The sequence below is a fragment of the Opisthocomus hoazin genome, chromosome 11 (assembly GCF_030867145.1).
Source record: "Opisthocomus hoazin isolate bOpiHoa1 chromosome 11, bOpiHoa1.hap1, whole genome shotgun sequence".
Taxonomy (NCBI): domain Eukaryota; kingdom Metazoa; phylum Chordata; class Aves; order Opisthocomiformes; family Opisthocomidae; genus Opisthocomus; species Opisthocomus hoazin.
Window position 1 is genome coordinate 17,830,307 of NC_134424.1, and position 23,388 is coordinate 17,853,694.

At 38.0% G+C, this 23,388-nt stretch overlaps 1 protein-coding gene across 9 annotated transcripts in view; it reads right to left on the reverse strand.

Annotated features, from left to right (window-relative positions):
• Nucleotides 1-23,388, reverse strand: part of PBRM1 (polybromo 1) — a 67,051-nt gene that overhangs the window by 34,240 nt on the left and 9,423 nt on the right. For 7 of the 9 annotated variants that reach the window (XM_075432331.1, XM_075432330.1, XM_075432329.1 and 4 more), the window contains 7 exons: nucleotides 23,017-23,115; nucleotides 21,786-21,871; nucleotides 19,174-19,272; nucleotides 17,597-17,688; nucleotides 12,838-13,054; nucleotides 3,634-3,775; nucleotides 2,951-3,048 (listed from right to left, as the gene is read on the reverse strand). In XM_075432331.1, the coding sequence (XP_075288446.1) occupies nucleotides 2,951-3,048; nucleotides 3,634-3,775; nucleotides 12,838-13,054; nucleotides 17,597-17,688; nucleotides 19,174-19,272; nucleotides 21,786-21,871; nucleotides 23,017-23,115 (833 nt within the window). The remainder of the gene's footprint in view (nucleotides 1-2,950; nucleotides 3,049-3,633; nucleotides 3,776-12,837; nucleotides 13,055-17,596; nucleotides 17,689-19,173; nucleotides 19,273-21,785; nucleotides 21,872-23,016; nucleotides 23,116-23,388) is intronic. The other 2 variants (XM_075432332.1, XM_075432327.1) reach the window with 1 other exon arrangement.

Genomic DNA, 23,388 nt, shown 5'->3' on the forward strand with positions numbered 1-23,388 from the left:
TAATCCAACATAGTCTCATGCCTCAGATACTTGTTGCTCCTTGGTGAGGTCAGCAAAATAACTACTGAAAATTAATCATAGAATTATAGAATGGGTTGGGTTAGAAGGGACCTTGTAGATCATCTAGTTCCAACCTCCTGCCATAGGCAGGGACACATTCCACTACACCAGGTTGCTCAAAGCCCGATGCAACCTGGCCTTGAACACTGCCAGGGAGCGGGCAGCCACAGCTTCTTTTGGCAACCTGGTCCAGTGCCTCACCACCCTCATAGTGAATTTCTTCCTTATATCTAATCGAAATCTACCCTCTTTCAGCTTGAAGACATTGCCCCTTGTCCTATCCCTGCATGCCCTTGCAAAAAGTCCCTCTCCAGCTTTCCTGTAGGCCCCTTCAGGTACTGGAACGCTGCTCTGATGTCTCCCCGGAGCCTTCTCTTCTCTGGGCTGAACCCCACCTTGCTCAGCCTGTCCTCACAGGAGAGGTGCTCCAGCCTTCTGATCACTTCTGTGGCCCCCTCCGGACCCTCTCCAACAGGTCCATGTCCTTTTTGTGCTGGGGGCTCCAGAGCTGGGCACCATACTCCAGGTGGGGTCTCACCAGAGCTGAGTAGAGGGGCAGAATCCCCTCACCTCGACCTGCTGGCCAAGCTTCTTTTGATGCAGCACAGTATATGGTTGGCCTTCTGGGCTGTGAGCACACATTGCTGGGTCATGTTTAGCTTCTCATCAACCAACACCTGCAAGTCCTTCTCCTCAGAGCTGCTCTCGCTCCATTCTCTGCCCAGCCTGTATTCATGCAGGGGATTGCCTCAACCCAGGTGCAGGACCTTGCACTTGGCCTTGTTGAACTTCGTGAGGTTCACATAGTCCCACCTCTCAAGCCTGTCCAGGTCCCTCTGGATGGCATCTCTTCCCTCCAGCATGTCAACCACACCACACAGCTTGGTGTCGTTGGCGAACTTGCTGAGGGTGCACTCAATCCCACTGTCCACGTCACCAGCAAAGATGTTAAACAACATCCCAATACTGACCCTTGAAGAACATCACTCAATGTCACAACGTGAGAAAATTCAAAATGTATCTCCTACAGGTTAAAAACTTTTCTGCATTATCTTCACTGCTGGAAACTGTTAGTGGTTTACACTAGCAGGTGAGAAATGCCAGAACGGAGACATGCTTCCAAATTCCACATTTTAACGTTTCCAAGTTTTAACAATTCAATGGAAGAAGGTAAAGCAAAACCAAAGCAGAAGTAGTAAAAGGCCTGCCAATACTCAAGATTCAGGTCATGCATGTGATACATAAAAGCAGACTTTCAAACAACTTTCTTCTGTGTTACTATTATTTTTCCCAACGGGATGAATTTTGTCTGGGTTATTAGTTTCCCTTTTCAGCAACATTTTGGAATTCCTCTCAGTGCTTCACTTCTGCTATCAGCAGCATTTACAATCTTCTTTTACTTCCTATCATTCAGCAAGTGAAACTGATAACAAGTATTGAACTGACAGCATCAAAAGCATTTTCAGGTTCTCTTCAGGCATGAAAAAAATAAAATCATTTTGATTTCCCTTACTTATGAACACAACTTTTTCTCTTTTACTGTTCTTCGATGACAAGGCCTGACAGATTCTTTCTTTCAAGCATTTCAGTATTCTCTTGCACAAGGTGATCAAAAACAACATAGGGTTAAAAGGACGCTGATGATAGTTTGACTTGATAAGGTTAGTAGTTCTCTTTGAAGATCATGAAAGTAGCAATTTTTGCACTTTGTTCCTTTGTGGTCTTCATTTGACACTGTAGTCTATCTTACCATTCCACTACTTTTCTTCTTCCTAGCACCCCTAGACTGTGCCACCTCCTAAATCCATTTTCTCTCTGCAGATTTTTTATGAGTGTGTATTGTTCCACTTACTTGAATGCTCTTAACTGAATCTTTGCTAATGTTCTATTTCATTCCCTTCCTCCCCCCATAGCTGCTGTCACTTTCACAAAACAAAGAACTAAAAATACAGGAAGCTGAAGGTCATAAGCAACACCAAAGAAAGATGCTGAATCACAGTTTTACACTGGCAGTTACTCCTATTGCAATAATATTATCAGAAGCTGAAAGTTATTTCAAATGATACAAGACAGACTAGAGAAACCATCACTTGTTGGAGCGAAATACATCACTACTGTTAATTAATTAATGGCTATCACTGTTAAAGAATATTTTCCATAAGCCATTATTGCTCACTAGAAGAGTGTATTTGAAATCATTGTGAATTTTGTTTATATTACAGTATCCAGAATAATCAACCTACTATACTCAGTTTATCTACTCGTCAAATACCTCTTTGGCCCAGCTGCTGCCAGCGAAGTAACGAAAAAGTGCAAATTCAGAAGGGAGAGAGAAGCAGTGCTCTAACATTAATGATGAGAGCTGCTCAAGCAGAGTTCAGGTCATGGAAAATGCAAATATTTATGCCAGGAGACTTCACCAAATAAAAATATTTGTAGAGTAATACTATAAACTTTCAAAAAATTAATTCAACTATAGCGTTAACTTTAATTACATTCTGAAATTGCTACCCAAACTACATAAATAGTCATATATTGGAGAAGCAGTAGAAAAGAAGCAATAATTGCTAACAACCTGTGAAAACAGGCAACGCACCAGGCTAAAAAAAACCCCACAAATAAAAATCCAGAAATAAACTGAAAAAAATACCTAATTCAGTGCAACTCCAGTGTTCATGCCACTTACTGAATTGAAGTTATGCTGACAACTGCCAACTAATAGTCCAGAAAAGGAAAATAAAGTCAGCAAATAGTTTTGAATTAATTTGAACCAACACTTAATGAGGTTAAGTATCAGAACTACAAATCTTTACACAAATGCTAAAATGGCTTAATATTCTCTTTAACAAAAAAAAAGATGCAGCAATATCATGAGCTACAGGAACTACACCTTTTCCTTTTCGAGCTTCCAGTATCAGATGTTGCAGAAGAAATCATACTGTCCCCATCCTCAATCTCATCTCTCCTAGCAAGCTCCTTCTTCTTTGCCTGTAAAAAAGAACAAATCGCTGAAGCCAAACTCAACGTTAGACATTTCTAGAGCAATATTAAACATCAGAACAGATCAGATGCACAAAGAGAGATGCAACTACAGGTTTTGAGACTAAATCACCATCAAAATATATCCAGTGATTTATCTTACACAAGTTGGCCAACATAAAGTAGCAGTATAATTCTTTTTAACTGTCAGAAAAATTTTTGAGGAACCTATTTGAAAACAACGCCATTTCAGGTTGCAGCACTTGTCTGGAACATTTAATGAAATCTGAAGTGTTTTAGCATCCTCCAATTACCTGCAACCCTAAAGAAACACCATATCATCAATTTTCTCACAACTTAATTGCGTTAAGAATCATAGTAAGGAACAAAAGTGACCAACAGAAATCACAGAAGGCATCGGGTGTGCTGAAGGCAAATCACCCTATGATGCTCTTCATTCCCATAGTTCCCCCTAAGCAAGAAAATACTACTGTAAATACCGGTCTAGTTAAAAATTATTTTGGAAAAAGTATTCATTAGAGAAATAAATTCACATGTAAAGTTATATCCTTTTGATTGTTCTACTCCACATACCTGCATAACCTGTTGCATTTTCAGTACTCTCTTGTAAATGGCAGAATTGGGAACGTTGTAGCGCTTGGCGTTCTCAAACATCAAGTTCAGATCAGCCTCCAACTGATCTAAAGTTTCATATTCATGGTTCTTCAGTTTGGTTCTGCAAGAGTGGAATATCTGATCGGTATTTCTCAAGCTACATATTGCAAAACAGTTCTTTAACATTTTCACTTTTCATAATAAATCAATATCCAAAGAGCTCGAACTACATAAACATGTTTTCTTTTTCTGATGCTGCAAGTAGCATCTTCCAGTTGCAACTGTATTAGGCAAACCTATCTCCTCTTAAAGAACGATTTTAATAATTCTGAAAGCTGCCCTCTTGAACATTGTGCAGACTGAAGTCCTGTTTTCATACTTGGATGAGATATGGTACAGATAAGGCAGAAGCACAACCTGCTGAGACTATTCCAGTACACCCCAGGTGTGACCTGCAGGGCCTGGGTATGACGTCAATGCAATGGGTTATCTCCACACAGCCACCGAACACTGCCGTCACCGCACATCAATTCCGCTCGCCTTCAGTGAGAACCAAAAGTGCCCAACACCTCTCATGTCAGCCCCCTCCTTTTTTTGCCTTCTCTTAAAAACAGCTGGCTGTTGATTTGTGCTACCTGCAAAGAGCACTTCACGTGAAAACAGTTAGAAAAGGACTAGGGACAAAAAAAAAAAAGTCATCTTTCATACGCTAAACAGATGATTCAGTGCACTAAGTTTGACAGTAACTTAATGTGTTTTCTCGTATTTCCTTGCACAAGTGGTGAAAGTTCTAGCCAACTTTTTTAAAACCTTCCAACACCTCATTAAACACAACAGAAAATAGTAATCTGCAACAACAAAAAACCCAAACGCTATCACAACCGCAAAACGCAGTCACCCTCCTTCTCATCTCCTTCCCGACCCGCTTGCCTGTCACATCCACTGGTTATGCACCACATTTTAACCTGCTTGCCACCTTTAAACCACGTCTGGTTTCTACAGCACCTAGCTGAACACAAACCTGCCTGGTGAAGCATAAGCACTACCACAAAATAAATTTAATATTATATTTTTTAGTCCCAAACCTTACCTGCCAGTATGACCTTACAGCTGAACCAGTGAACAAAGAGTAACAATGTTCAACTTGTATTAAAACTGGACTCTTCACTGGTCAGCCAAGGATGAGGAAGTCACAGTTGGCTTAAACAGGGCACAGAGCTGAAACCGCTATAAAAACTACTGAGAAGTGCACATATGTCTATAAAGCTGTCGTGACGGAAATATATTTTGTAGGAAACGTCCAACTAACTGCACGTTGTCAGCATGGCAGCTGTATGTGCCTTACTCAAATATAGCATATTTCTTTTTCACATCTTCCAGATTTGAAGAGCCAGTATGTCCTCAATGACTATGAGAAAAGCATGATATTTCAGACAAATATCCTCAATGTAAGGTGTGGAGAAAATTGCTTGTTGCTGTTCTCATTTAGAATGAACCATTTTAGGTTCATGTACTTTTTTTAAGACTTTAAGACATCAGTATCTTGCAAACCTCTATGCGTTATTTTTTAGATTATTTTTAATGTTTGCAACTGAAGCAACAGATAATCAAAAAGTTTTTCTGTCAGCTTCACTCATTCTGCAATTCCAAAAAAAGGAGAATTACCAATATAATTTTCATCAGGTTAGTAAAATATACAAGTAATAATTAAAAAACCCCCAAACACTGCCCCCCCTCAAAAGCAAAAGAGTTTGGGTACCAATTCAATTGCCATGAAGAAAAAGCAAAGTCAGCCTCCATTTCTGGCGTGTAAAACTCCAGCAACAAATACTTGCATATGTTAAGGCATATGTGACTGGTATTAAGAAAGTCAAAAACGAAATAAGAAGCCCATTTAATTCAGGATTATTTTTCCCTAAACCACTAGCATATGATCCATACACTCATTACTACTGTGGATGGAAACACTGAGTATATTTCATGCTCTTGCCACTGTCTGGTAGCAGACACTACAGGCCACCTTACGTCTTCTCCAGCTAACCTGAACACTCTCTGGTACAGAAAGCACAATCTGTAGAGTAAAATGTATGCAATTAATTCTTGTAGTTCAACAGAAGTATTTCCAAGCCATTACAGGACTTCAGCACACAAACACTTGTTGCTTTTACAAAAACACATGATTAAGAGAACACTCAGGAAAACACAGACTAGAAAGGCTTAAAAACCTTGCACCAAAAACCCCAGCCCGTATTTATCAAGAACATCGAAAGTGAATTTTCTTTTTTTCAGAATAGAATTATTTAAGAATATTCTAATTTGTCAAGGCACATAGGGTAATTAAGTGCATAAAGAAGCAGCAATTTCCTTGTTTACTGATGCTATGACAGATGTTTACAAAACAGATTCAAACTTTCAAAGGATTAATGGAAAACAAAAATAACGTCTAAAGGCAATTCTGCATCTTAGAAAAAGTTACCCATGTCAGCTAAACTACTTCAGAGACGAAGAACACAAAAAAAATTCAAAAAGCAAGTCCTGCCTAGAAATCCATTATGGAGCAGCCCTGGAGAGAAACACTGACCAACAGATTTTTTCAACCCTCGGATGTAGACAGCATCAGCATGATTTGTTTCCAAGTGACAACTCATGATGACAAATTCGCAGAACTGGGCTCTAACTACAGATCTAATAAAGTGAAGACCACCACATCTGCCTTAGATCTGAAAATTAAATACTTAAGACAAATGTCTAATATGTCTCAATGCTTTTTACTGATAAAGACAACTGCTAGAAGACAACAAATCATGCTTCAGAAATCACACCACCAAGCTGGGACAAAGTCCTCCCAAGGTCTACACTGCAGTTCATCCTCTTGCAAGTAAGCAACTGTGCATGCAACATTCCTGCTTTTCAACTCCTGGCTCAAATTTCACTTCAATATTAGTAGCATGTAGTTTATAAACACTCTTGTGCAACTCTGGCATGTTTGCTTTTTTCAGAGAACTGAAACAAGGTTTGAGAAACCGGACAGCAAGCAGAATAAAAAATATAGAAGTTTCTAGTTTTCCAATTAATTTAATAAATTAGAATTACACAATTGCAAGTTAGTATTTTGATCACTGCTGCATGAGGTCTGGGTTCAGCTTTCTGAAAGAGTAACCTAAAGGACTACAGCTAAACTGAAGTACCACTTCTTCAATTCATATCGCTTCTCCCTACTATCACTTTGTACTATTCCTCTTTATTGGGAGTTATTCTGCAGCCAACTCAAAACTGCATTAATGTGAGCATATTGGGGGGGGGAAGAAAAAAAGCTATGCCCTGAAAGAATCACTGACAGTCTAGGATTACACTGAATACAAAACTCAACATCAACAACTATCCACCCGAGTTATTAAAGCTAATAGGCAACTCTATATCCTTATCACATGTAAGTTCAGAATCTCTGAAGTAACACTGTCAGCACGATATTTATAAATCAAATTTACTTATAAGTAACATATCTTGATCCTGCTCAATCAAATTCTGTATGTTTAGGTGCCATTTTTATCAAACTGAGAAATGGGGGAATTTGTCGTATCCTCTGAAGCAGGACAAATTCAACGCAAGCTGCAGGCAGAACAAGCAAGGCAATAGTGTTTCCTAGGGAATATAACCTGCCTGCACCAATTTTCTTTTTACAAAAAGAGAATTCTAAATTGGTCCTGTATGATTTCATGAGATTTAGGTAAAAGAAACTGGTGCTTCTTCATATCACCAGATCCCAAGCCACTTGACAATAACAAATCTGGGATTTGCTTTACCTCTCCTCCCAGAGATGGAGAGGTAGCTCATGCAGACCCCAGAACACCACCATCACATGCTTCATCTAAAAATATACCACTTATTCCGCATAGCCTTGGTATCCCACACTAGCTTCACCTGTGTGTATTTAGGCAGTGACCTATGCATATTACGATGCAGCAGTCTAACCCTGAAGCACCAAAAAGCAGAAAAAAACACATATGAAGTTGTCGTTAGTCTTAAATATACCATTCTGCGTGCACTGATTCTCTGTAGAAACAAAATCTTTAAGCTGATGGAGAAGGGGAGGACCCCAGTAGCTCAGAAGCAAAGAAAAGGAGCTTAATTGGATCTTACTCCTTTAAGTCTTAACCTAGAACCAGAAGACAAAAGGAAATACTGTCTAAAAAAGAAGGATGAGCTATCATCCAAACTATCTTACTAGGAAATAAAATCTTGCTTCTCTATCAGCATTTGTTTATCCACAACCAAAGAAGCAAGGCACAGCCCATCTGATTTTAAGCAAACAACCTGCATTCACTGTTGAATTCATGAAAGGCGTGACAGCAAAAGTAAAAAGAGACTTAGCCCATAAGGTTCGGAAAGACAGACAACTTCCAGCCACACATATGCAGAATAAAAAATGCACAAGCACAAAAGTACTCCTGGTCTAGTCTGCAAATAATCTCCTACCTCTTCAGTGCACTTGCTGTCAGCAAATCATGGGGTAATTAATTAAGAAGGTTATTCATGGAAGTACTTTGAACAGATTTAACTCAGCAGAACTCAAGTATTGTGTCTTTTCTGGATTCACAGTACAAAATGCAGTTTCACAATAAATTTAAAAAAAACCCCATCTCACCAATCTTCAAAGGGAAGAATTTTATAAACATCAATTTATTTTGTAAAGCAAGGCTAAAACTAACCAAATCCATGGCTTTATTCAACAGCAAGTCACTGCCAACATACTACAAAGTAAACCTTATACACCAGAATCCAAGAGAAATTTCTATGAAATGACTGATGGTGATATAACTGTACCCGAAAGCATGAGTAAAACTTATAAGAATAACCTTTTAAACATAATGACCTTCGCAAAATGAGGAAAAAAATAGTTTAAAAGGTAGGTTACAGTTTCATAAGGTTACTAAGCCCAAAACAACACTGGCATGACACTTAATTTGGTCAAAGTAAGAATAGTAATTAAAAGAACATACAGTAAGCTGTCACTCAACTCCCCAAAAGGTCTAACAGAAACTCATGAGCCCTTCTAGATGTGATATCTGAAAGAACTGAAGAACACTGAGATACTCTCTCCATGTATCAAAAGATCCATCTTATTAGTCACACACTATGCCTAAAAAATTCCAAGGGGAAAAATAAAATATTCAAACACATGGCTAAAACCAGTTATCATGTAACTTCTTTTCTCTTCTTCTGAAATTGAAGAGAATAGAGAATAGTCCAGAGATTAGTCCAGCCCCTTTGGGGAAAAAACACTGTAATAAAGAATGCATGCAGTAAAGGCATTTGACAAATGCCCTACTGAGGAATGATACAATCTTTTCATGAAGTACGTCCAGAACTTTGTTTACTTGAACCTGTGATATTATAAAGGCCATATATACAACATGCACTGAAAGTACTTGCTAAGGTAGGAAAATTGGTTATACCTACAGAAGATTTTAAAACTGTACAACATTCAACAAATCTAAATTGTATTAAGTGAAAAAAGGAATGAAAGAACTGCTAAATCTCAGATAAAGTGAAAAGTTAAGGTATTACAGAATCACAGAATTCTAAATATTAGAGGCATAATTTTCTCAGCAGAGAATATTTTCCCAATTGGCTCATTCATAAATAAGCAAAGTGTAACACAGTGACATACTGTTTTTCCAAAGTCAATGTAATAATAAAATATTATTTTTTTTATTATGAACTTGATTTGTATTAGACTTTAGCTGTTATTTAAAAAAACCCCACAATGTTCTGTATAAACTCTACAGGCTTTAACATAGACAGCAGTTTCCATTATCTCAATACAAGTTCCACTCCTTTATTTGCCGTATCATTAGAAGTGATTAAACTAGAAGGCAAAATATGCTTGACCAGATCATATTTACTGTAAGTTCAACTCACATAATTAATAATTAATTTACAGGCAACAAGAGTTACCACAAATTTCACAGTTTCAGAAGAACCTCAACACATCCCAGTGCAGTGAAATGTGAATAGATTCTTGCGTCGCAGACCGTTGTTCAACAGGATGCACGCTCATAAGAAAAATGTATTTCAAATTCTCAAATAGTAGACATCACACAAAACCAACCGTGTTTTACGCTAGATCCACGTACTTTTTAAAATCTCAACTACGACCCCAGCTTTCTGGAGCACAAGACACTGGGGCATGCCCACGAAGATGTGGGTTTTAGTGCCTGTGCACCCACACTGCTCTCACGTGTATGAAGAGAACTGCTGCCGGGGAATTTCCTGGAGTGCATCCCTCCGCTGGTGTGGAAAAGCCTGACTCATTTGCCTTAGGGACCATACTTACTACTGCTGTAAAATTTAATATGGTACACGGTTCTTGTAAGCATGCCAGGATCTAGCACTTACGTACCAGGTAACTGAACACATTCTCCCGCGTTATTTCCCAACTATTCCTCCAGTCATTTATAATTACAGCATGACTTGGCACCAGCAATGTTGAGCTTGCAAAATCACCTCCACATGATGTGCTTTTACCACACCTGAAAGTCACAGCCTTCACGGTGTCATGTCTTTCTTTTTAAATAGGATATTCTTGTTCTACAGGTCTGAGTTCCACCCTGTTCAAGGCAGGGGGTCTCACCAGTGCATGTATGAACACCTGGTGGGAGCAGATGAGGAGGGAGCCAGACTCATCTCAGCTGTGCCTACTCACAGGGCAGGAGGTTACGGGAACACATTGAAACACATGAAATTTCATCTGAACACAAGAAAAAAACCAAACAAACTCTTTTTTCTTTGGTTTTTTTTTTTTACTGTGAGGGTAGTCAAACACTGGCATTGGTTGCTCTAGGAGGTTGTGGAGTCTCCATCTGTGGAGATATTCAAAAGCCAACTGGATGTAGTCCAGGGCAACTGGCTCTGGGGAACCCTGCTACAGCCACGGGTTGGACTGGATGGTCTCCCTTCCGACCTCAGCTATTCTGTGATTCTGTAAAGAGCAAGTCAGCAGGAAACTAGCAGAAAACTAAAGTCATCAGGACGATGACTTCCTACATCCAGGAACAGCTCGGGATAAGTGCTCAACTCAAATAACCAAGGTTCATAATGCTCATAAAGTATCTGAGAAGCTGGGACAGGTATAATGTACATCTCATCAAAACAAAACATACCCATACTCTCCCTTTAGAAATCACATTATTTTGCAAGGATTTTCCTGCATTTAACGCTCAAACTCCTGAAATCTATGACTAGCTATAAAATTTGCACCGGCCACATATTTCACAGTTCAGCCTAGCAGGACAGCATAGGTAGCCAGATGCCAACATGAAACAGATGAGACTGGAATGCCAGGCTTCACTCCACCATCTTCAATTGTTCACTAGCACAATTAACTTTTCTCTCCCCATCTGTGAACAGAAGATATGCTTTTCATATGTACCACTAAAAAAAAAAAAAAAAAACAAAAAAAAACCCACAAAAAAACTCCACCAACAACTAAAAAAAAAAACCCCACACAAAAACCGCTCCACCGTTAATGAGTGGCAGTTTTGAATACCTAAAGACATATCTGCAGTATCAGTAAAACCATGCTAGCTTCAATTTTCCCTGAAGCACATCAATTAAGTACACATGTGCATGACTTCAAGGCTTTTTTAGGCATAGTAAGAAGTTAATATTATGTGGTAATTCAAAGAACTGTTGAATTTCAGAATTTGCTAAAAGAAGTTGGACTACTACAAACACTCTACTTCAACTTCTGAGCTACAACTTTCTAAAAAAACTGTCCCTTTTTACCTTCTAAGCTCTCAGGCAGTAAGTAATTTTTTTCTGCAGCTCTTCACACATTTGCACGCCATTTCTGTACTGCTCTCATTGCCAGATGCAACCTGCCTACACTGTAAGGAAAGCAGAAACGCAGCTGCCTCCCTATCACAAATTATTTGTCCTATAACTAATATCAAGTATATTTTCATTGGAAACTCTCTCCCAATTAAACCTGTATATACGCAATTTGAGCCGATACTCTTTGGTACATTCTGACAAAAAGCTCCCTGACAACTGTCAACGATTTTTCTCAATTTCACCCTTCCCACCCCCCCATCAAGTACATTTTGTGCTTCATTCAAGACAAGACAATTTCTTTGCCAAGCCAACAGCTGTACTAAGACACAAGAAAAAATTATCTAAATCCAGACATGGGTAGATAACCAGTGAGTCAGCTCCATACTTGTTCCCCAGCACAGGCAAAACCCTACAAGAGGGTAAAAAAAAAAAAGAAAAAAAAAGAAAAAAATCTTTCTTACTTTCTGATTTAATGAACACACTGCTTAGTCAACAATTATACCAAGTCTAGTGGATCATATTATGGCATAACTAAAATTTACAGACCTCTGTATTAGAGTGGGTTACAAACACATGAACAGTGTTGGGGTCCAGTCCTCACTCAGTAAAGCTGGAGGAGCAGCACTCCTGCAGCATAGCTAAGGCAGGGACTGGTGGCCCCGGGGCCACCGGAGGCTGGTCAGGGCCATTAAGGTCTATTAATGCACTCAGGACCCTGACACATATCCATCAGCTTATCTTGGACCACTAAAGAAAGCTATTGCTCACTTTTTACTCAGATTTTTAATACAACAACTGTGCTCTGCCAGTTGATGAACCCTTCCCGGCTCACAGATTTATAAACGGTATGCTGCTTTGGTACTGCAGTCCAGACTAGCTACATTGCCAATGAAAATAATTATTCTCCACAGTTATACTGTAACATAGCTAAACGGAACGTAATTGCAACCATCTTTCTACAATTCACACTGCTGAAGACTATTAATTTAAAAAACATGACAGTAAGAGGTAACCAAGCCATCAGGGTCAAGGAAAGAGAATAACAGGGGGTTCTGCAGCAGCTTCCATTTCTGCTGCCCACCTAGATTTCAGAATTATTGATATGGCAAACTTTCAGGCACATTACAAATGATACTCCATGGAAAGTAAACCCAACAGCAGCCACCTATAAAAGATGATCAAAGGACTGATGCAGATTGAGTTGAACCAAGAAGCAACCAAATGTAGAGGAAAGTTGGTATACACTGCATTAGGTATCAACAATTTGATCAAAAGATAGGATGCTGGACATAAAAGGAACTCTTGAATAGTTTCCCACCAGATCTAGTTTGCATTCTGTTTTCTTACCTGATTTGCTGCAATGAAATAGGTGTTTTAATTTGCTGATAATAATCAGGATACTTTTTCTTGGAGGGCAAGTGAAAAAAGGGTTCAGATATGAGCTGGCCCTGATTATTTCGGCAACTTCTAACTGTGTCATAAAGCTGATAAAGAGGATTAGAAGTGTCCATGAAGGAAGTAATGCTCTCGGCTTCAGATTCTCCCTCTTCATAACGAGCAGCAGCTGCACAGAAAGAAAGGAAAAACAAGAAACTCAGTAGGACAACTCGGAGTGGGTTTTTTGGTTGACTTTGCAAATGGATAAAGATCTAAACCAGAAGAAAAGGTAGTCCCTCAATTGAGGGTGTTCAGCCACTCTGGCAGTCAGATTCACACCTCAGGAAAAAGACATCACAAATGTATCTTCTGAGCCTTAAGCTGACAAGAAAAAAAAAGCGCACTTTCTCCAGGTATTGCAATGTCTCTTATCAGATGAGACTTCAGTTCTGTCACTGGTCATGCACCTTTGCCATCTACAAGTGCTGAGACGTGTTCATATATGAGACTACATAACAGGACTATTCACCCACACACAACTTATAAAACAGCTACATCCTTATTTACCCATCAAACCATTAATACGAGTATTTGTGCCAAACACATTCGTATATTGAATTACTGCCATTCTGCTACACACTACAAGAACACAAATTGACAAACCATGTCTGGAATTTTCAAAGGTACCTAGCCAGTTAGGCAAAATGGCCAAATTAAAAATGAATTTTTGCCTATATACAAAAAAAGTGACTTAAAAACCTCTACAATGCTTTACAACATACTAATCACAGCTCAGTTCAAAAATTGTGAAGTTTAGCAGAAAAAACTGGCACTAAAGTCTGAAGGCACACCTCTAATATATGCAGAAAAATGAAGGAGAAATAAATATTTTGGAATTACTATATAATTAGCATAAACGTCTCATAATAAATTATTTAAAAATTTAAAAAAAAACTTTTCTAGTTATCTATATGAAGCATATGTCCTGCTTCAGGATTAGGATGAATGAAAGAAACGCTATGAAGAACTAACATTCACTGCAGATAAAACTACGAGAACCACTACATGAGCAACAGAAACACAAAAGAATGAAAAAACACTGGTAGTGGAAATACAGGATGGGAAGCAATAAATGGCCAATCCTTCCACACTTTTCTGCAACACAGTGTAGTATGCACCTTGCAGACAGGCATAACATAAAATCTATGTGATTTTGCACATATTGCAGTTAAATTATTCACCCTTTTTCCCCACTCTTACGAGTTAAGGTTTGAAGGAAAGCTTGGCAGATGACACTGGGTAATTCAGTTACACAAAAGACAGTTCTCTAACACTCACGCCAAGCTTCCAGCTGGGATTTTCATGATTGCTCAGTGGAGGCTGGCAATGTTTCAAGCTTTCTACCCAAGTTCAGTAGACGCATTGAAATGATGACACAGCCAGGGGATACTCTGACTGCATAACAACATAGTACTATCATTTTCCCTCTGCACTCTGACATTGCAGATCTATGCGAGTGTACGACGTATTGGATCTACCAGACAAGTTAGATGTAAGCTAAAACACAAGCAGACCTCAGTAGATGAGCAAACACATTATGAAGACATTCATTACTGGTTCAGGAAAGACACTCAAAATTATCCCAATTACTTATCCATATGCCAGTCAGCATCACTTAATGGCCTAGCATGCACTACACAGTAGCCTTCAAAGCAGGAGCTGTACAGAATAACTCAGGCAGAAACAAAAGATTGGAGGTAGCACTATGTTTTCCGGGACTTAACATATCACCCTGAACACGGAGACAAACACTAACAGCTAAGATAATTCTATCAGCTAAAGTAAGTCTCCAAAATAGATTACAAAGCAAAGTACTGTCTTCAGTTCTGTTTGCTCCAACAGTTCAGTTCCGAGTGCTCAATCAAAAAGTAAGAAACGATAGAAAAAGCGGAAGACCTTGTTTTTATGAGAGAAGAAATAAGAAACTAGACAAGTATATTTCTGTTCTCTGACATGTGACAGTCATCAGCAAAGCAGTTCAACACCCTAAATAAGAAATGTACTTCCTTTGTATTAAAAATTAGAACACACAAGGCATTCCCTAAAATAAAAATCTAAGTAAATTAAACAGGCACTAAAAGGAAAGTGTTTACATAACATTGTAATACAGCTATAAACATTTCTGTTGTGATGTGCATGTCCTTTAAAAGTGCTGTATCAAACATTATACATTCTTACATATTCAGAAAACGATAATGCTCTCATAGTACGAAGCCTGTTATCTTAAGAACTGAAGAAGAATGTATTATTCCGATCAGAAGATAGAAAAATCCATGTTTTGCTATGGAACAAACAATCCAACACAAGACAGTAGATTCCATAACATGCAGCAGCCCCAGGTCCCATATCCCCACCAAGCACGCGCTGGCAGTGGAGAGTAACAGCCAGTTACTCCCCTTTCCTGCAGCTGTTACCACAGCTACAGTTAGCAGATACAGGAAAAAAAAACCCAAACAAACACAGTAAACCTTAACCACAAAATACATGTCACTCTACAGTCACAAACAATATGTATTTCCTGCTGTTTATTCCACACCTCAGTGACTGCTTCCTAATGAAGTGACAGCTTCACAACGGAGTAATGTTACATTGACTTCACTGCAAAAGGAGGAAGCCACCTAACTTACAACTGGAACTGAGCTTTGTTATCAGATGTAAATGCATGTATCACACACAGGTACTCTTACTCAGTGATGAGGCAGAAAAAAAGAGCAGAGAGGAGAGTATTTGAACATATATGAAAGAAAATTAGTCTTTGCTTAGTAAGTGATTTGCTTTGAACACTGTCTCCTTTGTGGTCCCAAAGCATCTAGACAACAAGGAATGCTCAAAGTCTAACTGAAGATAGATGCTAGTAAAACCAAAAGCATAATAATAATAAATAAAATAGCTTTGATTACAAACTGAATACTTATAAATGAGTAATACATAGTGACCATCTATGCCTGCCTTTGCAGATTTACAGCAAGGCACAAGGGAGCTGCAGAAGCTGCTCATGTCCTAGTACATTTGAGCTGGAAATCTGCAAGCTCCATCACACTCTGACACCCTCTGACACCGTGAGGATCAAGTCCAGGTTGGAAACAGATATTGCTCATTGCTTAGGGAACTGCTACAATCAAGGAGAAAGTTCTCTTAATGTTCAGTCATGTAGCCTAGTTCTTGTTTATTTTAATGAGTGTTAGAGGAAGGAAAAAGGATGAGATACCAGAGCAACTAATAAAAAGACCACTTGGTTTAAACAAAAATCCTTTTCATCTGCAGGCTGAAAGCATAGGGATGTCCAAGCAGTGTGTTGGAGGGACAGAAAATCTTAAGAGACAGAGGTCTGCCAAAAAAATTGATATTGCCTCTTATGTGAATGCAACAAAGATAGGTGAGCTTCAAAAGCAGCAAGGCAAAAACCTCAGCTGCATACTAAAGGCCCCATGAAAATTACAATAATGTTCATGGTAAAGGTGGCACCTGGAAGTGGTTAGATCATTTCAAGAATTTAAATCACATAAAGATGCAAAAAGCTATGTGTTTTTACAGAAATATAATTTGCAAAAATAGCAGTTAACAATCACGCTGAACCAAGCTAATAAATACTCCTCACACCGCCCAGAAAGCAGCTGCTCTGAAGCAATAACTGAACCCTGCGCTAAACAGGAATAAAAATGTTTTTGCTTGCAGCAAAATCTAAAATGATCTGAAACATTCTACAGTGTATCCATTCACTGGAAAACAGTGGTGAGTACAATTCAATTACCAGGTGTGAAACAAATGCCTGAAAAATATATATTGAAGAGATGCATCATTTCACATCAATATAGGAATAATGTAAACAAAAAAATAAAACAATGGTGTGTGTACAAAAACATTTTGGAAACCTGCGCCGAGATGAATTCAAGGAAGTCACCGAGAATGTAACTATCAAGACAGACTAACTCTAAAGAGCACCTATATCAATTTATGACCACTACTGAAATATCTGATACAATGCATATATGACTGCATATATGCTTACAGTATAATGCTAAAGCATGGTTATTATGAAACTAAGGATGCTGTATGAAGGCATGCCTTTTTATATGCTTTTAACATAAACCTTCATGCAAGAATTCATGACTGCTAGGCTAGACCAGATATTTCTAAATTAACTTCATTAATTACATTTATCTATTCTTATACCTCGTATAGATTATCTTCGCCTTAAAAAAATAAAACCTGATAGATACCTAGAAGACCCAATCGCACAAGAGAGAGTATGCCAGTGTGAGCGAGGGTAAGTGAGATTTCTCTCAAACAATTGCAGCACTGTAAATCTCTCTTACCGCAGGGAGCACCCAATGTCTCCTCCAGTGCCTCCCCTTCTGTTTCACATTAGAAGGACTAAAAATAAGCAACAGTTTCCTAAAGCTTGGATAAGTATACTTGGAAACAGACACACTAAATTCAAAACACGCAAGCAAGTTTGGCCTACCCTATCATACCAGCTGTACATTTATAAAGTCATACTCAGAGGAAAGAGGGATTTGATTTAACAGAATTACATGCTGAGTTTGGAAACACTGGAACATATTTTTGAACTAAAAATATTTGAATGTATCAGGAGCTCTACAGTTTTGCTTATTCCAAACATTTTAAATAAAGAAAATAAATCGAGAAACTGCATTTCAGTTCCTACCAGCCAAAGCTGCATCCTCATCACTTTCCGATCCATATTGCAATGCCATGGTTATTGCTGATAAACGATCCCCTTGGGCTGATCTTTTGTTACTATAAAAAAGAAAAAAATGTGTAAAATTAAAAAAAAAAAAAAAAAAGGGTTATCTGGTTAACCATTAACAGTCACCCAGAGTCTGTAAGTAAACAAGTGAAGCTCATGACTGTTGCCTACCTTATCAGGAATAGACAGGGCTACGAAAGACAAGACTGGAGCCCTTAACAAGAGAAACTGTTAACGCCTCATCAGTTATATTATGTTAATGACCTCCATTTCAAGAGGCGGTTCATCACACTGAAAAACTGGACACACAATCAGAAAGCTAGAGCTCAAGCTATCCATCTTCTGTCCTGTGTTGAATATTTGAGTATTTGAGTTACTGGGGGAGAAGCGGGATGATAACAAGTGCCTCCCAATTAATAACTTTGTTATCTGATCCTGTTTTATAGGGATTTATCAACATGCAGGAATTCAGCAAGCTGTAAGCTCATATGCTATCTTCTCTCCTTCCCCCATCCTCACCTTAGGCATTTTCAGCACAGAGTGCCTGCACATGAAGCAGCTTGCTCTGCTTTCTAGGTGGAGTAAATCAGCGCCCACGCTGGCTCTGGGCTCACAAAGACTTCTTCAGCACCCCCCTCTTCCTCCCTTTTGTCCCACGCTTGGGGCACAGCACTTCATACCTACACGGCAGGCTATGCCTGGCAATTTCCTTTTTTACAAGGTCAGCTCTGTAGGCACCTCCAGCAATGGGAGGAACCCGGCCCTGTGCATGCAAAGTGAAGACTGGGAAAAAGCAGATGCGCTGCTCAAAATTACACCAACTCTGCACATTACACCAACTCTGCACAGACGCTCAGTCCCTTAAACACCCTTGCAGCTGCTGTGTTAAACCATGGTTTCAGAGTACACACGCAGGGAATTAGCCAGGAGTAGTACCGTTTCAAGACAGTAACCCACAGACATGAGACCTCTACTAGGTACCAAAATTCTTAGCTGATGACAAAGAACAAACCAGAAAGCCTCCAGTAATCCAGTCCACCCAGCAAGTTTGCCATAAACGTAACCCAAATGCAATACTTTCTTTTTACAGACTTTGTTCATTTCCATCATTCACCTCTTAATTCTTTAGTCCTACTTACTATTTCTCTTTAGTCTCCAAATACAGTTTTTCTAGGTTTACAACACATTTCCATGTTATATTTCATCTGCTTTATTTTGCAATGAAGCTTAACATATTGTTCTTCAGAACATTTCTAATGAAATAATTGCATACAGAGTACTTCACAACAAGCATTTTGAAATGTTAAATATAAAATCAAACACGGAAGAATAATTACAGCAAAGCCACTTATTAAATCATAGTTAATAGATATTTATTACATTAATATATTTGAATCTCAAATATTGAAGAGCACTCTCCACTAAAAACAAAACAAAAAAAAAGAAAAACAACCGAACAAACCCCAAAACTTTAAATTTTAGTATTTCCATGTGATGACGACCCAGCTTTTCCTCCAAGTCCACAATTTACTTACCGATAATATTTGTTAGAAGAATTTCTCTCATCACCGACACTGCCTTTACCCTGTGAGGAAGGACCTGTCAGCTTGGAAGCAGTCAAATTTGATGGAGTCCTTAAGGCAGAAGAGACAAGCCAAGGAAAGGGGAAAAAAAAGGCCCACCTTAGACCCAAGAAAAGATGCAGCAAGGACAAAGCTTTTTACAGAATTACTTTGACAGATTAGCCAAAAGGTTCAGAGACAGATATAAAATGTTTTAAAGCTAAAAGTAAAGTATTACTAAGATACATTTAGTGCCCCAGCATTAATATCGATTTTGTTTATAAAGGCAGAGGAAGGCAACATTTAGATTGCAGATTAATAGCTACACACACAGCTCAGCCTACAGTAACAGTGAAAGCAGCCAACAAAATGTTCCTTAGCATCTAGATAAAGCTAATCACACAGATCCAATCATGTTTTATCAATACTTAAAATCACTGTCAAGTTGCTTGACAGTGCATATTGTCAGGCACCTTTATTTTGTCACTTTATTTAAGGGAGGACAGTTAAATGCACCAACAAAGAGCCATTTAGTATGACAAAGGACACAATGAACTCCATGATAGAATAGTATGATTTTTGACACAGAGGTAACACGTCTGTAGAACTTAGGTTAGTAGTGTTATGATGAATTTGAGCCTGATCCATCAATGACAAACAGATGTAAATTCAGAAGAAAAATATAATAAAAAAAACTTTAAATGAACTTATGGGGGTGTTTTACCAAAATCAGCAATAGGGAAAGAAGATGCGCCTTCAAGACAATTAAGAAGTTAGGAATTTAAATAAAAAATAATGATTCTGTGATGCAGATTCAGCAGAAAAACAAACAAAAAAAGAATACTGGTTCAATAAAATAAGCAACCAGTGAAATGCAGAACAGCAGGTGAGAGGTTTGGTTTTCATTATACTTTTCTCTCACCTCAAATTTTTTTGCATTAACCCAATATTATTGTAGCCTGCTTCAGGCATTATAATTTTTTTTTTGTTGCAAATTTAAAGAACCAAAGAAGGGAGCTGTCGATTATTCTGACACTCAGATTACTTCAGGAATTGCAGTTCTATTGAGAACACAGTACATAGGAGAACATCCAGAACAAGGTAGCTGAGAGGTGGAAATGGGTTGGCAGTGCAAGAGAGGAATTCAGCTAACAAATATCAGTGTGATTTATCTGTCATCCCTTCTTATGCAAACAGCTTTATTTTGAAGAAAAACAGTTAAGCCTCAAAAATTAAACATGACACACACTTGCGACATCCTGAGCTCCATCAATGGCCAACACAGTGAGAAAAATAAAATAAAATCACAATCTAAATAGAAAACCTCTATGCCTACATGTAATTATAGTTACTGCAAATCAAACACATATGTATGTTCAGTGTCTGTACAATCCAGGTCTTCTGGCACTACATGTACTTTTAAGAAGGAAAACTATTAAAATATGTGTCAGGAATTACTCCCTAACAGTATTTCCGATTTTATATTTTTATATGCTCCAACAATCATTCACTCAAATATGCGAAGCACGCTAACGCTGAACAAACGAAACAGAAAAACCACTATATAGGTTGAATGTCTCAAAGCACCAAATCTTAAAAATCAATCAGGTAACTTCCATTTCTTTCTCACATCCTAGGCCATACTTCTGACACCATGTACACTTTTTTCAGAGAAAAAAATTTAAACTGCCTTTCAGTACAGGGAGTGCTGGTGTTCTCAGTCGTATCATGCAAACCTTTGCAGGAAATGACAGCTGTTATTTTCCAGCATCAAATACCAGTAAACAGCTCAAATACATGAAGAGAGTCCACCTTGTAAAGAGTTTGCTAACTCCTTGGATGACCTGCAAGACGTTTTTTAGGCAACTGACACAGGTCATACTGGCAAATAGTATCTAAACCCACTTTTGAGTGTTACTCATAAGTAAAAAGTGTATACGAGAATAAATCTGATCGCATTTAAGAAAATGCTGTTTCCTAAATAAAAATCATTCCCTGAAACAGAGTTATCAACAGTGTTTTATACCTGCCTGTTCAAGGCCAAATCTATGCTTCACTAAATAGTAAGTCCAGATCTTCAGTGTCCTGCACCTCTTTTCATAGCTAGAAATTGGTTTTCAAACAAGAGTTTATATAATGTGGACTTCCTTCTGAATATCTGTTGCCTGATGTCTTGTTCCTGTGTTGCTGCTCCTACCTAACTAACTGTGAACTCTTATGTTTCAGCTTCTAACAAGGTTCAAGAATATCCAGCATTTTTGTAAAGCAAAGCACAATAAAGCACCTTGTTGCTCACCATTCCTTTTCTGTTATTAACTTCTAAACACATACGGTGGAAGTTTGCCATAGCTTAAGTTATAAAAGATCCACTGACACTGTTTTTCGCATCACAGAAATACTTCACCACAGAAGTATTTCAATAAAAAACTTCCTTCCAAAAACTATTATACAATTCATAACTTTTAAAACAACAATAAATTAAGTTTTCAAGCAATAATTTTCCACTATATTCTCCACATCAAAATTAAGGGAATGTCTACAGATATTTTTATATGACATTATGAAAAGAACTCTATTTGCAGTACCTGATTCGGAGACTTGACTTGGCCAACTCACTGTGTTCAATTTCAGCCTTTTTCATATTAAATATTTTCTTAATCGCATTTGCATCCTGTCAATTAAAAGAATTTTTTTGTTTAATGTTGAAAGTGAAGAATGTTATAGTCAGGTATACCTATCTACCTAAAAATCTAAAGCAAAAATGGAGGGGTTTTTACATTTAGATATAAAACACTTTTGCATCAGAAATGAAGCACAAAGTCTGCCTGAAAGACACCCACAGTAGCCTGTAAAAACTGAACAGAATAGCTGAGTAGCTTCAAGCTCATTTTTTGTCGTATCCTTAAAAAAAAGTACAATTTGCAAATATACTTGAATACCACTTCAAACTAAACAGGCAATGAATTTCTGTGCTGTTGCAATCAAAAAGTTACTACCATTACCAAGCTTGCAACGCTTGCTCTCTCTCATTCTAACCTGTGGACTTGATACTCATAGTAACAGTTCACAAAACAGAGATTACAGGTTTTGAGTGAGGTTACAAGTATGAGTAATATTGCTAGGAACTGAAACTACAATCCAAACAGAAGTGCAGTTGGAAAAGTCCAAGAACCACTTACATAATGTTATACATACATAAGGTCTCTTGCTACAAGGCCCTTAAAAATCGAGCACACATAGGAGTAAGTTAACACTGAAATTCTCTTATTCCAGAGTACATAGAAACAGCAATCTGATAATTTATACACGAAATGCTGGTGAACTAAGCATGAAAAAAATAGGAGGTGCAATTTGGTCACAAAAATATGGCTAAAGGCACAGAATCTTCAAAAACTACGCAAAGCAGGCATGACTCCAGTTTTCAAGTTTATGATGAAAAACATAAACAGTTCCTGCAATATGGAAAGAGGTGACAGCTGAGTACTACTGCTACCACTTGAACCTATAATCTCAGCCATTTCAACTTCAATCACAAGTACAGGGATCCTCCATTCCTCCAAAGAAGTCATGTAACTCATCTCCTGAGATTAAAGTTAATCGGAAAAAATCATACACCTTAAGAAAAAAAAATAAACATTACATAAATCCCATTTATACCAAAAACAATATAAAAAATGAAAAGCCACTAATGGCTACTTTTTTAAAAATGCAGAGTCTTTAGGGACTTATGCTAACAATACATTTAAGGATCAATCAGCACAGAAAGTAGTAAAGAAAATCTGAACTCAAATCAAACTATGCACAACTGAAACTAACCTTGAATACTTGTGATCCAGGCTCATTGTAGGTTTTGGCATTCTTTGCCAGAAGATCTATATCCTTGGCCATTGCATGAATGCTTTTATAAGTTCCATTCTATACAACAAAAACCAGAACTGGTTAAAATGGCAGCCTTCAGATAGCATGACACTTCAGTCAATAGTGAAAAGCAAAGGAAATTCATATAGAATAAAGGGAACATTTACAGAAAAACAAGAACACATTTATAAAGACAACAAGTAAGTATCTGGAAAGAGTCATCAAAAACGACAGTAACAAACATAAGTGCCAAGTCCTTATAGAGCTTATGAATGCCGAGTAAAAGATCGAAAAAAATACAATACATTAGACTATCTTCATTTTGAAGGG